The sequence below is a fragment of the Mobula hypostoma genome, chromosome 20 (genome assembly GCF_963921235.1).
Source record: "Mobula hypostoma chromosome 20, sMobHyp1.1, whole genome shotgun sequence".
In the NCBI taxonomy this organism is placed as follows: domain Eukaryota; kingdom Metazoa; phylum Chordata; class Chondrichthyes; order Myliobatiformes; family Myliobatidae; genus Mobula; species Mobula hypostoma.
The window spans coordinates 20,506,850-20,520,507 of record NC_086116.1 but is presented as its reverse complement, the minus strand read 5'-3'; the positions used below and the strand labels follow the sequence as shown (position 1 = coordinate 20,520,507).

At 42.1% G+C, this 13,658-nt stretch overlaps 1 protein-coding gene across 1 annotated transcript in view; it reads right to left on the bottom strand.

The window, feature by feature from the left end:
• Window positions 1–13,658, bottom strand: part of LOC134359366 (mucin-2-like) — a 113,547-nt gene that overhangs the window by 90,130 nt on the left and 9,759 nt on the right. The window contains exon 6 of the mRNA XM_063072502.1: window positions 8,138–8,228. Coding sequence (XP_062928572.1) covers window positions 8,138–8,228 — 91 coding nt within the window. The remainder of the gene's footprint in view (window positions 1–8,137; window positions 8,229–13,658) is intronic.

Here is a 13,658-nt window from a genome sequence, read left to right as displayed (position 1 = left end):
TCCCCTACAAGTAAAAATATATTCCTTGAATCTACCTTATTAACCTACTTCATGTTGGATAACTCTGTGAAATCACTCATTGGCATCCCTTTTCTACATCTGATTTTTCCTTATAAGTATACTGCAACTCCAACTTCCACTGTTATTCTTGTAAATCTTCTCTGCATCTTTTCCAATGCTTCTATGTCACTTTGATATGGCCATTTACTAGCCTTGGGGGAAGGGAGAAGAATTTCCAATAATATAATGCCTTTCAACACATCAGCACGTCCCAAAGAGCTGAACAGGAGTATTTTTTTAAGCATAGTCATTCTTGCAATGCAGAAAACATTACAATCAGCCCATGGTGACCAAGAGCACCTCATCTCCTGGCCACTTTTTTCAGAATAAGACTTCACCTAATATCAGTATTCTAAACTATCCTTTCCCAAATGATACCCAAAAACTTACTTCCATTTTTACTAGTGTCCCTCAAAACTGACTCAACATATATCAGCAGCTGCATTAAATATAAAATAAATGGTGATCTGTATGGATACTGATTGATATCTTTATTTCTTGCAGATGCCATAATGTCATCGTGTAGCAAAGGAAAGTAGGTCATCCTTAAAGCTACACTCCCCATGACAACCATACTGTAGCATTTGACAGTATAGCTTTCACTGAAGCCAGAGAGTCTAAAGAGGAACAGAAAACTCATAATGTTCCCTAAGAGACACAACGAGGTGTTACTGAATGTGAGGCCAAGTTGGTAAAAATAATTGGATAAAGTCTGACATTACCTGGAATAAGAAGGAGTTTATCTCAAGGTTGGAGAATGAAGGTGCTTTCTTGTGCCCAGTCCCAACCAGATGAGAGGAAAGCATTGTTCTGATGACTCCTAGGTTAGCATCAGTGACATCAGCAAGTGGTCTGCCACCTGCCCTCAGGGGAAGGAGAGATAAGGAACAATGGAGCAGCGTCTGGAGATGTGTAATGAAGGAACGGGGGAGAGAGAGCTGTCTGGAGCGGCTCCCCCCTTTGAACCTTGAACTGTTTGAAGTGATGGACAGGCGATGCCCCAGCAGGGGGATAAAAAGGGACAGGTTCGCTAAGGCAGACACACACGCCACCCGAGGTAACGAGACCCTGGAAGCGGTACGCTTCTCACGAGTCGGTGAGAAGTACCAGACAACGGCCAGGGTGGAAAGGTACGATCAGCGGGAACCCGGTGTGTGTCCGCCCTTGCCTGGGTGCCGGGTTCACTGCAGAGGATCGACCGCATCTGGAGGAGGGGTCACGGTCGGTGACCTCAGGTGACATCACCAAGGACCCGCCCAAAAGTTGCTTGTGAGCCATCTCGCCGGTCTGTGAGTGAAGCCGTGACTGAATGATCAGTTGTTCCTGTTCTATCTCTCTCTTCCCCCACGTTGTCCATCGCCATGGCAACGATTACTGCGAACTGAACTACTAAACTGGACTGAACTTTGAGTCACTTTGAAATTTGGTCATTTACCACTAGACAACGATAGAGCTTGATTGATGCTGTTATCTTAATTCTGTGCACATGTGTGGTTATCATTGCTGAACTGTTGCATTTATTATCCTTTCGATCACTGTGTTGCTTGTTTCTTTAATAAAACTTTCTTAGTTCCAGTAATCCAGACTCCAACTGAGTGATCCATTTCTGCTGGTTTGGCAACCCAGTTACGGGGTACGTAACATAAGTGGGGGCTCGTCCGGGATTTTGAATGCTAAATTTGGGACGGAGTAAATTGATTGGGTTAAAATTCCCGAAAGAAAGAAAAGACAAACAGCAGAAATGGAGGTTGAGGAATTTATAAAGGCGCCAACCTTGGAGGCATTAGAGGATGCCAGGAAATCGGAATTGATAGCTGTGGCCAAACGGTTGAATCTTGCTAAGGTGAAGTCGACAATGAGGAGAGAGGAGATACACAGAGCTATTGTAGAGCACTATGTATCTAAAGGTGTGTTTCCCCAAGGTGAGCTGGGGGTGGTGTCTATTGAAAAACCTGCTGGAGATGCGGTACAGGTACAGCTTGAAAAACTGAGACTCGAGCACGAGTTCTGGGTATGGCAGTTAGAACACGAAGAGAAGCAGTTAGAAAGGCAGGAGAGAGAGTTAGAAAGGCAGGAGAAAGAGAAAGAGATGGAAAGGAAAGAGAGAGAGAAGAGAGAGAGAGGGACAGACAGTTGGAGAGAGAGGAGAAACAGAGGGAGAGGGAATTTGAGCTGGAGAAGTTAAAGATAAGGGCCGAGCAGGGGCTTGTGCCGAACCAAGGTGGAGGGTTCCGGGCGACCCAGGAGGTTAGGCTGGTTCCCCCATTTGACGATACCGATGTGGATCGGTACTTTCTCCACTTCAAAAAAGTGGCTATAAGTCAGGAATGGCCGAGGGATAAGTGGGCTGTGTTACTTCAGAGTGTACTGAAAGGGAAGGCCCAAGAAGCTTACTCAGCTTTGTCCGCGGAAGATGCCCAGAGGTATGAGGTGGTGAAAGAGGCCATCCTCAGGGTTTATGAGTTGGTCCCGGAGGCATACCGGCAGAGGTTCCGGAATGCGAGGAAGCAGTGGGACCGCACGTATTTGGAGTTTGCCCGTGAGATGCAGACATATTGTGAGCGTTGGTGCGCCTCAAAGGGGGTAGAGGGGGATTATGACAGACTGCTACAACTGATCCTGATTGAGCAGTTTAAAGGTTGTGTCCCTGAGGGTATGAGACCCTACCTCGATGAGAAAGAGGCAGCCACGATAGCCGCAACTGCTAAGTTAGCGGATGAGTATGCGTTGACACATAAAATGAAGTTTGCCCCGAGTAAAGGCTACCAGAAGGGTAGTCAGGACGGCAGGGAGAGTCCGCCGGAAAAGTCAGAAAGTAAGTCGGGGACTAGTGAAAAGGATAAGGTAGACCGGGAGCAGTCTGGTAGGAAGTCTCCTGGGGTCGTCTGTTATAATTATGGGAAAGTCGGACACTTTGCATCCAGGTGCTTTGCCCCAAGGAAGGAGACGGGGAAAGGAAAAGCGGAAATTTTGAATGGCTGTATCGAGCTGTTAAGCGAACCGCTAGGGAAGGACAGGTCTGAAAAAGTCCAGGAAGGGCGCGAGAGGTTTATCTCGGCTGGATTGGTGTCAGTGAAGGAGAGGTTAAAACCAGTTCCAGTGCGGATCTGGAGAGACACGGGAGCGTGTCAGTCACTAATACTGAAGAGTGTATTAGACTTTAGCTCAGAGACCCATACTGGGGAGGTAGAGGTCAAAGGTGTTGGGGAAGGGACAGAGTCAGTCCCTTTGCACCAGATACACTTACAGAGCAACCTGGTCTCTGGACTAGTCACGGTCGGGGTGAGGTCCGAATTACCGATGAAAGACGTGGAAGTCTTGCTCGGTAATGACATCGCCGGAGGAATCGTGTTCCCAGTCGTGTGACTGACAGGTCAGCCTGCCAGCATTGAGGCCCCGCCCATGGACTCACAGGTTCATCACGGGCCCGCGATAGTGAATTTAGTTGAAACGTTTCTGCCAACCTTGTATGAGACGGGGTGTAGTGAGACAAGAGGTAGTGAGGGAGCTGAGACGGACGTAGCAGTAGCCAGGAAAGAATTTGTGCAGATGCAGGAGCGAGACGAGGGGCTGATGGTTGTGGCAGAGACAGCTCTCTCTGACACAGCTTTAACAAGGGAACTAGTAGACTATTGTGCGGAGGAGGAAGTGCTAAGGAAGAAAGGGAAATCAAGTACAGTATCCGCAGATGAGGAGTGGGGGGTGGTGCAAAAGAGTTATGGGGATGAGGTTTTTAACATGGCCCACGAGGTACCCCCCGGTGGACATTTTGCGGTGCTGGAGGAAACAGTTGGTGGAATCATGAAAGAGATTTACCGGCTGCCCAGGGGGAAGAATGTTATTGATCATGACCGACGCGAACTGAGACGGTCACCGGCTTTTGATATGCTAACAAACCTAGTCGGTGTTAGCGTGGAAATCAAAGAAGCTAGGGGCCCCCTGATAAGAGGAAAAAAACATTTTGAAAAGATTAGTATGGGATCGATCAGATGGGAGAAGGCTATTGTTTTGGCCAGGTCTACTGATAAGATCTCTCCCTTAATCCCCGAACAAAGCGAATCTTTAGAAGAAGTAATTAAACGACTCGCACCCGTGGGTTTGATTCTCCGAGGAAATGCAAAGAACTGGGACGTTGGGTGATGTCTGTTACAATAGGGCAGCCTAGTAAAGAACACTCATATATAATGAGTAATTCAGTGACTAAAGGGCTGATGAACACAGAGGTGTGTATTGGCAATTTAATACGGCTGTCTGAAGCCAGCTTGATAGTGAACCTTGAAAAAAATGAATTCGGCCACACGAGGGTCACTTACCTGGGAATTGTGGTGACACAGGGGCAGCTGGCAGCGATGCAAGCTACAGTGCAGGCTATCGCTGACCTCCCAACCCCGACAGACAAGAGGGCCCTCAGGAGGCTCTTGGAGATGGTGGGGTACTGCAGGAAGTTTTGCAATAACTCTGCGGTCAATACCCGTCCCCCTCCTACTAAGCCCTTGCGAGAGAAAACTGAGTCGGAATGGGACGACCCTTGTTATTGTGGTCCGGGACAAAACCAAATGAGAGGTTACATTGGTCGCAATTCATCAGTGTTTTTGGCCACTATGAAGTTTGCTGAGTTGGAGCCTGGTCTAAGGGATTATTAATAACACATATAAAAGGAACAGAAAATGTGATGACTGTCTGTCAAGGTGTTGACAGCTTCAAACTCGCTGTGTTAGCCAAATAACTGATAAAGATGTATATTTGTGTGTGTATCAAATAATGTATTCATGTTTGTAATTTTTACCTCCCGGTAAAAATCCTTAAAGGGGGGAAGTGTGACAAGAATACACATAAAATTAAGATGTTTGCTGGCCTAGGTTAGCATCAGTGACATCAGCAAGTGGTCTGCCACCTGCCCTCAGGGGAAGGAGAGATAAGGAACAATGGAGCAGCGTCTGGAGATGTGTAATGAAGGAACGGGGGGGAGAGAGAGCTGTCTGGAGCGGCTCCCCCCTTTGAACCTTGAACTGTTTGAAGTGATGGACAGGCGATGCCCCAGCAGGGGGATAAAAAGGGACAGGTTCGCTAAGGCAGACACACACGCCACCCGAGGTAACGAGACCCTGGAAGCGGTACGCTTCTCACGAGTCGGTGAGAAGTACCAGACAACGGCCAGGGTGGAAAGGTACGATCAGCGGGAACCCGGTGTGTGTCCGCCCTTGCCTGGGTGCCGGGTTCACTGCAGAGGATCGACCGCATCTGGAGGAGGGGTCACAGTCGGTGACCTCAGGTGACATCACCAAGGACCCGCCCAAAAGTTGCTTGTGAGCCATCTCGCCGGTCTGTGAGTGAAGCCGTGTCTGAATGATCAGTTGTTCCTGTTCTATCTCTCTCTTCCCCCACGTTGTCCATCGCCATGGCAACAATTACTGCGACCTGAACTACTAAACTGGACTGAACTTTGAGTCACTTTGAAATTTGGGCATTTATCCCTAGACAACGATAGAGCTTGATTGATGCTGTTATCTTAATTCTGTGCACATGTGTGGTTATCATTGCTGAACTGTTGCATTTATTATCCTTTCGATTACTGTGTTGCTTGTTTCTTTAATAAAACTTTCTTAGTTCCAGTAATCCAGACTCCAACTGAGTGATCCATTTCTGCTGGTTTGGCAACCCAGTTACGGGGTACGTAACACCAAAAACTTACTTTCATTTTTACTAGTGTCCCTCAAAACTGACTCAACATATATCAGCAGCTGCATTAAATATAAACTAAATGGTGATCTGTATGGATACTGATTGATATATTTATTTCTTGCAGATGCCATAATGTCATCGTGTAGCAAAGGAAAGTAGGTCATCCTTAAAGCTACACTCCCCATGACAACCATACTGTAGCATTTGACAGTATAGCTTTCACTGAAGCCAGAGAGTCTAAAGAGGAACAGAAAACTCTTAATGTTCCCTAAGAGACACAACGAGGTGTTACTGAATGTGAGGCCAAGTTGGTAAAAATAATTGGATAAAGTCTGACATTACCTGGAGAAAGAAGGAGTTTATCTCAAGGTTGGAGAATGAAGGTGCTTTCTTGTGCCCAGTGCCAACCAGATGAGAGGAAAGCATTGTTCTGATGACTGGAGCACAGCTTAGATGTTGGTTAAGTTTTCCAAGATGTATATTTTCCAAATTTGACCTATGTCTGGTCACTTTTAGTTTGTGAGCATAATAAATTTTTAAATTGTATCTGTACATCAACTTTTACAGTTTGTACTGTTTGCCCAGAAAATAGATTTCACTGCCTTTTAGTGAGCAGAAGCATTTTTTCCAAATCATATGCCCCAAAAAATTATCTCAAAAATTGTGTGTAAAAGGTTTAGAAAGCCATCAGTGCTTGGTTGTGTTAATTTGAGATCTGTCTGAGAACCAATGGAAGCTCCTCAATCCCCATAGTTACCACAAATTTGCTGTGTAATAATCAGAAAATGAAATATCCTTCCCCACAGTAATATTAAGACCAGACACATTGTGGGATGATGTATATCTTTGCTTACTGAAGAGGCATAAAAAGGGCACCAACATTTTCAAAGAGAAATATTTAAATATTGGCCAATGAAATACAAGGAGCTATTCAAAAATGAAATATTATGAATCACTTGACAAGTCAAGGTAATTCTTCACAGCACCCAAATCTAGTTCATTCGGATCTGTGCTCAAATGTACACACACACCTCTGTTTCCAACATTCCCCACAGTTATCTGTCCAGCAAAGAGTTCAAGCCCACAGATGTGTAATAAATATATATTTGATTTAAATAAAGTTTCAGGAATAGCAGAAAGTCCACTGATAGGTCTTGCAGCCCTTTCTGTGGGCAGAGGAATCACTGAGGCTATGTCCACACTAGACCGGATAAATCCATAACCAAAGCTTTTTCTCTTCATTTTGACCCTCTGTCTACACTGAAATGGCAAAAGAGTTAGTCAGTTTTCCAATGTTCATCGTTTGCCGGGTCACACTGTCCATGAACTCCCTGTCGGTTGCCTCCATATGCTCCAGTATTTGTTTTTTTTTAGTTTTAAGTCCTCCTGCGCAAGAGCCAACAGCTATCCGTTGTTTGGCAATTTCCTTTTAAGTTTTTCTAGTCCGAAACCGCACAAACGCGCACTTTCACAGTGAGATTCGACACCAAACATGTCGCTTGCTTTCTGTAGGTGTGTCCTGCGCATGCCCAGTAGGAGGAGAGTCACCTAAATACCCGTTTTAATGTGGACAGAGGTATTTTCAAAAACGCCTGGTGTGGACACCTATGGTTTTTACGCGAAACCGGTGTTTTCAAAATTATCCGGTCTAGTGTGGATGTAGCCTCAGACACTCATTATTAAATGACTTGGTTAGTAGACAAATTATTTGTGAGTTGGACAGCAGTATGCACTTTGGGAAGTGAGTTAAGTTTCCAGTGAGTTTTGGTGCTGCTTTGTGAAGAGTCCGATTGTGAGCTGAGGGTTCTTGTAAATGACGTCAAGGTGATGAACTCAGATTTGATGCATTTTGCCAAACAACAGTTATTTTCTGCATCTAAGAACTCTATTTTGAGTGCAGAAAGTTCCAAATGCGCTATGTGATATCACAGAATGTCTAAGGCATGGGGAAAACAGTAATACCATAAAGTAGATCCCACCTGGAGCGCCATTCTAATTTTGAGATTGGAATTAGCTTATCCAGAAATGCTCCCTATTGTCATTTACTTCCTTATTACATTGATTTTGGACTGCATAGCATTCATAAAGCCAACACAATGAATCTATTTTCCAGGATACATACTCTTACTGTCAGTAAGTCTGTTTAGTTCTTTCTGTTATTTTGTCTCTCAGTTCACCATGTCTCATTATGGGGTTGCAGTGTGAGAATTCTAATATACTGCTGCACATAGTACATTCAGAAAGAAATTAAATTTCCTCGAAAGTCAACATGATTTTTGCACTTATTTTTATAATCACATAGAATTACATTTTCAGCAATTCATTTTGAGAGAAAAATTTAACTAATGTCATAGAAAAATACATGCTAACTTAAAAAACAACAACTTATGCTTACTTGGCTTAAATGTCTGTTGATTGTTTTTAGACTTATCAAGATCTCCACAAAGTCCGCAAACACGTCCACTGTATCTAGGGTGAAGTTTTAGCTGAAAGACAAAATTGTAGGACCAAAATTATTTGCAAAGATTGTTTTTTAGGTTTCTTGCAGAAACAGCATCACCATAAATTGCATCACCACAAATTAATCAAAAAATAAATTTGTTCTCTGTTGATCTTTAATGCATCCTTTAACTGGTATGAAAGGCTAACAATAAAGATAAAATCGACCAGATTGAAATTGATCAGTGTGGCTTAAGTACCTCTTAGAGACACTTCAAACCAAATGGCCAAAAAATAAAACATCAGATACCTGTATGAAGGACTGGGTTAACCATATGGTGAGATAAGGCCAAGCCAGAAACTGAGATAAATAGGCAATAATTTAAATGTATATGCGTATCACTAAGTTGTAGATCAGAAAATATTGGAAAGGCAACTATGAGAAAACAACAACTGCTACTTATATTCCAAGACAACCTGCAACCTCATAGTCCAAAATAAGTAAATGTCAAAGAGCATAGGCAAGTTCATCACAGAAGTAGACTCTTTGACCAACTGTGCCAAACTATTAGTGATCAAGTGTTCCATTAAACTAATCCTCTCTGGCTACAAAATGTCCATATCCCGCCCCCCCATACTTGCATATTCATTTGCCAATCTTAGAGCCTTTTCGACACCTCTATTGTATTTGCCTCTAGCCCCACCCTTGGCAGCTCAATCCGAGCATCAAAGACTCTGTGTTTAAAAAAAAACCATTGTACATCTCCTTTGAAATTCCCACCTCTATCTTAAACGTGAAACCTCTGGTATTATACATTTTTATCCTGGAAAAATATACCAGCTGTCTACTCGATTTTTCCCTCTCTTAATCTTATAAACCTCCACTCAGCCTCTGCTGCACCAGAGAAAACAACCCAAGTTTGTCCAACTTCTTACAGCACATGCCCTCTGATCTAAGTTGCAATATGGCCATCGATCGACAGGACAGTCAGCCTGACATCTGTAGTGGTGAAATTACTACAGGGAATTCCAATGGACTGGATCGACCAGCATTTGAATATACAGAGTCTTATTTGGAGCAGTCAGCATGGCTTTGTGTGTGAAAAGCTGTGTTTGACAAACCTCTTGGATTTTTTTTTAAAGAAGTAACCAAGGAAGTAGATGAAAGGTAGAGTAGTCAATGCTGTCTATTTGGACTTTTGCAAGGCCTCAACAAGTTGCCACGTGGTAGGTTGGTCTGGAAGGTTAGGTCTCATGAAATTTAGGGATTTAGCTGGATTCAAAATGGCTCAAGCAGAAAGAAGAGGAATCTAGTTAAAGATTTGTTTTGGAATGGAGACCAGTGACTAATGGTGTGCCGCAAGAGTTGATATTGCTACCCTTGTTATTAGTTATTAGTATAAATGATTTGGGTGCAAATACCACTAAGTTTGCAGATGACACAAAATTAGAAGGTGTTGTTGATAGTGAAGAACATTATCATAGATTACAAGGGGATTGCGATCTCTTTGTTGAAATAGGCAAATGGATTTCAATTCAGATTAGTGTGAAGTGATGCAATTCATAGTACAAGAGCATGACTTGTACTATAAATGGTAGGGCACTTGCGAGCTTAATGGAACAGAAGGAATTAGAAGTAGAATTCTATAGTTCATTAAAATCAATATTACAGGTGAAAAGGACATTTAGCATACTGACCTTCATCAGGTAGAGTACTGAATATAAGAGTTAGGACATTATGGTGTGATATGTAAGTCATTGGTGGAGCTGCACTTGCAGTACTGTGTACTGATTTGGTCACCCTGTTATAGGAACTATGTGGTTAAACTGGAAAGAGTGCAGAAAAGATTTACGAGGATGTTGCCAGGACTAGAGGACCTGAGTTACAGGGAGAGATTGGACAAGCTAGGTCTTTATTCTTTGAAATACAGCAGTGGAAAATGAAGAGCAACCTTACAGCAACGTTTAAAATATGAGAGGCACAGATAGAATGGGTGGTAACAGTCATTTCCCCTGGGTAGAGGAGACTAGAACGAGGGGGCATAGATTTAGAATGAGAGGGAAAAGATTTAGAAGAGACGTGATGGACAACCTTTTCGCACAGAGGGTGCTGAGTATATGGAATGAGCTGCCAGAAGCTTGAGCCTTATAAAGTTCAGTCATAACACTAGGTATGAATTGATCCAGCATCTGCTGACTTTTAGAAACAGAGTTCCAGATTTTCCCATTATGTGAAAGTTTTCCTGGTTTTGGTCCAAAATTCCCTAGCTTTTGTTTAAGGATTATGCCGCTTATACTGGATCCTTGAGCCAGAGAAAATAATTTAACTGTATCAGTATCATGTTAACTCAAAGAAATAGGGACAACGTTTATTCAGCTTGCGTTAGATACTTAAAGCTGGTGTCATTTTTGTGAGTATCTACTGACGTTCTTCAAGCCCAATAAGACTATTAGACCAGAGGTTTTAAGAGCAGAATTAGGCTATTTGGACCATCAAGTCTGCTCTGCCATTTTTTCATGGTGGATCCATTTTCCCTACCAGCCCCAGTCTCCTGCCTTCTCCCCGTATCCCTTCATGCCCTGACTAATCCAGAATCTAGCAACCTCTGTATTAAATATACCCAATGAATTGGCCTCCCCAGCCACCTATGGTAATGAATTTCACAGATTCACCCTCTAAGGCAAAAGAAATTCCTCCTCATCTCAATTATAAAAGAACAAGCCTCTATTCTGAGGCTTCATATAAGCTGATCTCACCAGTGAAGACATTATTCCCGACAGAGTCTGACCAAATTCCTTGAGAGAATTACCAACATTCCATTAGCCTCATATTCCAATTACTTCAGCTACCAGGTAATCCATGACATTAAATAGCATTATTATCATAGGTCCCCAATCATCACCAGTCTGGAGGGGCCATCACTGAGCTGAACCTTATCTGCAACCATTCATTAATAGAGTGGTGCAAGAGAAAATTAGAGGCTGGGTATTCTGTAACAATGATCTCAGATCCTCACTTCCAAAGATCTTTTTTTCATCCAAAAGTTAGGAGTGTGATAGAATATTCTCTGACTGTCTGGATGAGGACCGCTTCTACAGATCTCAAGTTCAGAACCACCAGGACAAAACACCTGTTTAAGTAATACTATCACCTTCCTAAACATTTATTCCGTCCATCATTGGTGCATAGTGATTGTTATGTATACCACTTACAAAATGCACTGTAATTACTCATCCAAGCCACTTTACTAATGCATCCCAGAACCATGACCTCCTTCACCAAGACTGAGCAGATTAACTCTGCAAGTTACCCACCATCATGACTTGGAAATCATTGTTACTGAGACTAAATATGGACCTTCCTGCCTAATAGCATTTTGGGAGAGAAACACACCACTAAATTTTCAAGAGCAATTAAGAATGGGCAATGGGTGCTGACCTTGTGTCTAATGCCTGGATTACCAAAAATGAATAAAATCTTCCCAACAATGAACTCCAGTTGCTGCGATTGTCCCTCTCAGTTATATGACTGAGGTTTGTTGAGTCATCATGTACTTACGAAAGCAAAGTCACACTCAACAAACATATTGTATATTTTTTAATGTAAGGGAAGAGCTAAACCCAAACTAATTTATGTGATCTATTTGGACCTTGAGAAGGCTTTCATTGAATTGCAACACAAAGGATTATTATTCATATTTCAAGTGCACATTATTGGAGCTGATGAAGTGATGAAGCCTGAGCATTGTTCAATGGATAGAGAAACAAGAGTGGAAATAGACATGTCAGTTTGACTTGGGAGGCTATGACCAGTGTGATGCCAAAAGATGACAGCTGGGTCCCAGGCACTCACAGTCTACATCAATGATTTGGATGAGTGGGTCAGCTATAATCTACCCAAGTCTCCTGTTGGTAGGAAGCTGGGTGACATATATACTGTGAGGAGGGCACAGAGAAATGCTGGGGGAATAATAATAGACATAGTGAATAAGCAAGTATGTGGCAGATGGAATATATCATATATACATTCAGTAGAAAAATAGAATAGCAGTGTAAGATGTCAAAAGATATTGATGTTTAGGGTTAGAATTAGCTCGAAACATCAATATCTATATTCTTACATGCAGATCCACCATGCAATTAGGAAAGCAAACAGTACTTAACCATTGTAAGAGCACATGAGTGCAACAGTAGATACCTCTTACAATAATTACATAAAGTACTAATGAGTCCACTCCTGGAATAGTGTGTTTAGACCAGAAGATCCATAGACCTAGGAGCAGAATTAGGCCATTTGGCCCATCGAGTCTGCTCTGGCATTTAGGCATATTCTCCAACCCTAAAGAAGGATATACTAGTGTAAGAAATAATGCAACCTAATTCACTAGAATCATTCCTGAGACACAGGTATTTGAGCTATGAGGACCGATGAACTGATTGGGTCCATAAAATGAAGGCTGATCATAGAAATTCCTTATAAGGCCTAAAATTATTGATACAGAACCGATGATTATCTTGGCTGGTGTTAGTATAAGGGACCAGAATGTCAAAACAAGAGGTTAGGCATTCAGGACAGAGGTAAGAAGAAATACTGTTACTCAAAGGTGAAGAATTCTGTTAATGAAAGGGCTGTAAAGGTTCAGTAATTTAGTATATTCAGGACAGAGATCAACAGATATTAGATATTTGTTGGACTTAAGAAATAAGAACTCAAAAGTACTGAGGTAAAAGATCTGCCATGGTATTACTGAATGGCTCAGCATACATGAGCAGCCAATTGCTTACTCATGCTTCTATTTCTAATATTCTTATGAAAATTTGCCTGCAAACCTATAATATCTGAAGGGTTTTGAAGGCTGAATATCAGCTAGAGTGAGCTCTGATAAGCAGATATTCTTTTCACAGATAAACTGTATTTTGCTTCCAAACACACTGATGTGAAATTAATATGTACCTTTTTATTATTGTGCATTATAATATTTTACTTCATGTAAAATTTATTTGTTCAGGTATAAGAAATATCTGTTTTGATGAGATAGGATTTAGACCAATAAAGCTCCATGAGACTGGTTGATAAAATGGTAGCGTTTTTCTGAGGTTGCACAGAGGTATTTTTGAGAAATGTGACTTCACCTTCCCTTGTCTTCAAGAGAGCACATACAGGCTGTTTGTATTATGGAAATTAACCCTTGTAGAATTCACATAGGATAACTCAAAAAATTCAGTTACAAAATAAAATTTGCTCCCATAGAATTCATGTGCGCATTAACTAAATTAATCAACAAAAAATAATATTTTTCACTGCATGTGCACATGATACAGCTCTGTATTATGGAAAATCATGATACGCCCTGTTTTCTAGGAACACAACCCACAACCCTCCATCCACCCAAATTATGGAGAGGTTATCTGTATCCCAATAATAAAGATTATCTATAACATAATAAAATGTTATTTCCTAAAATGGAAGGCTATAC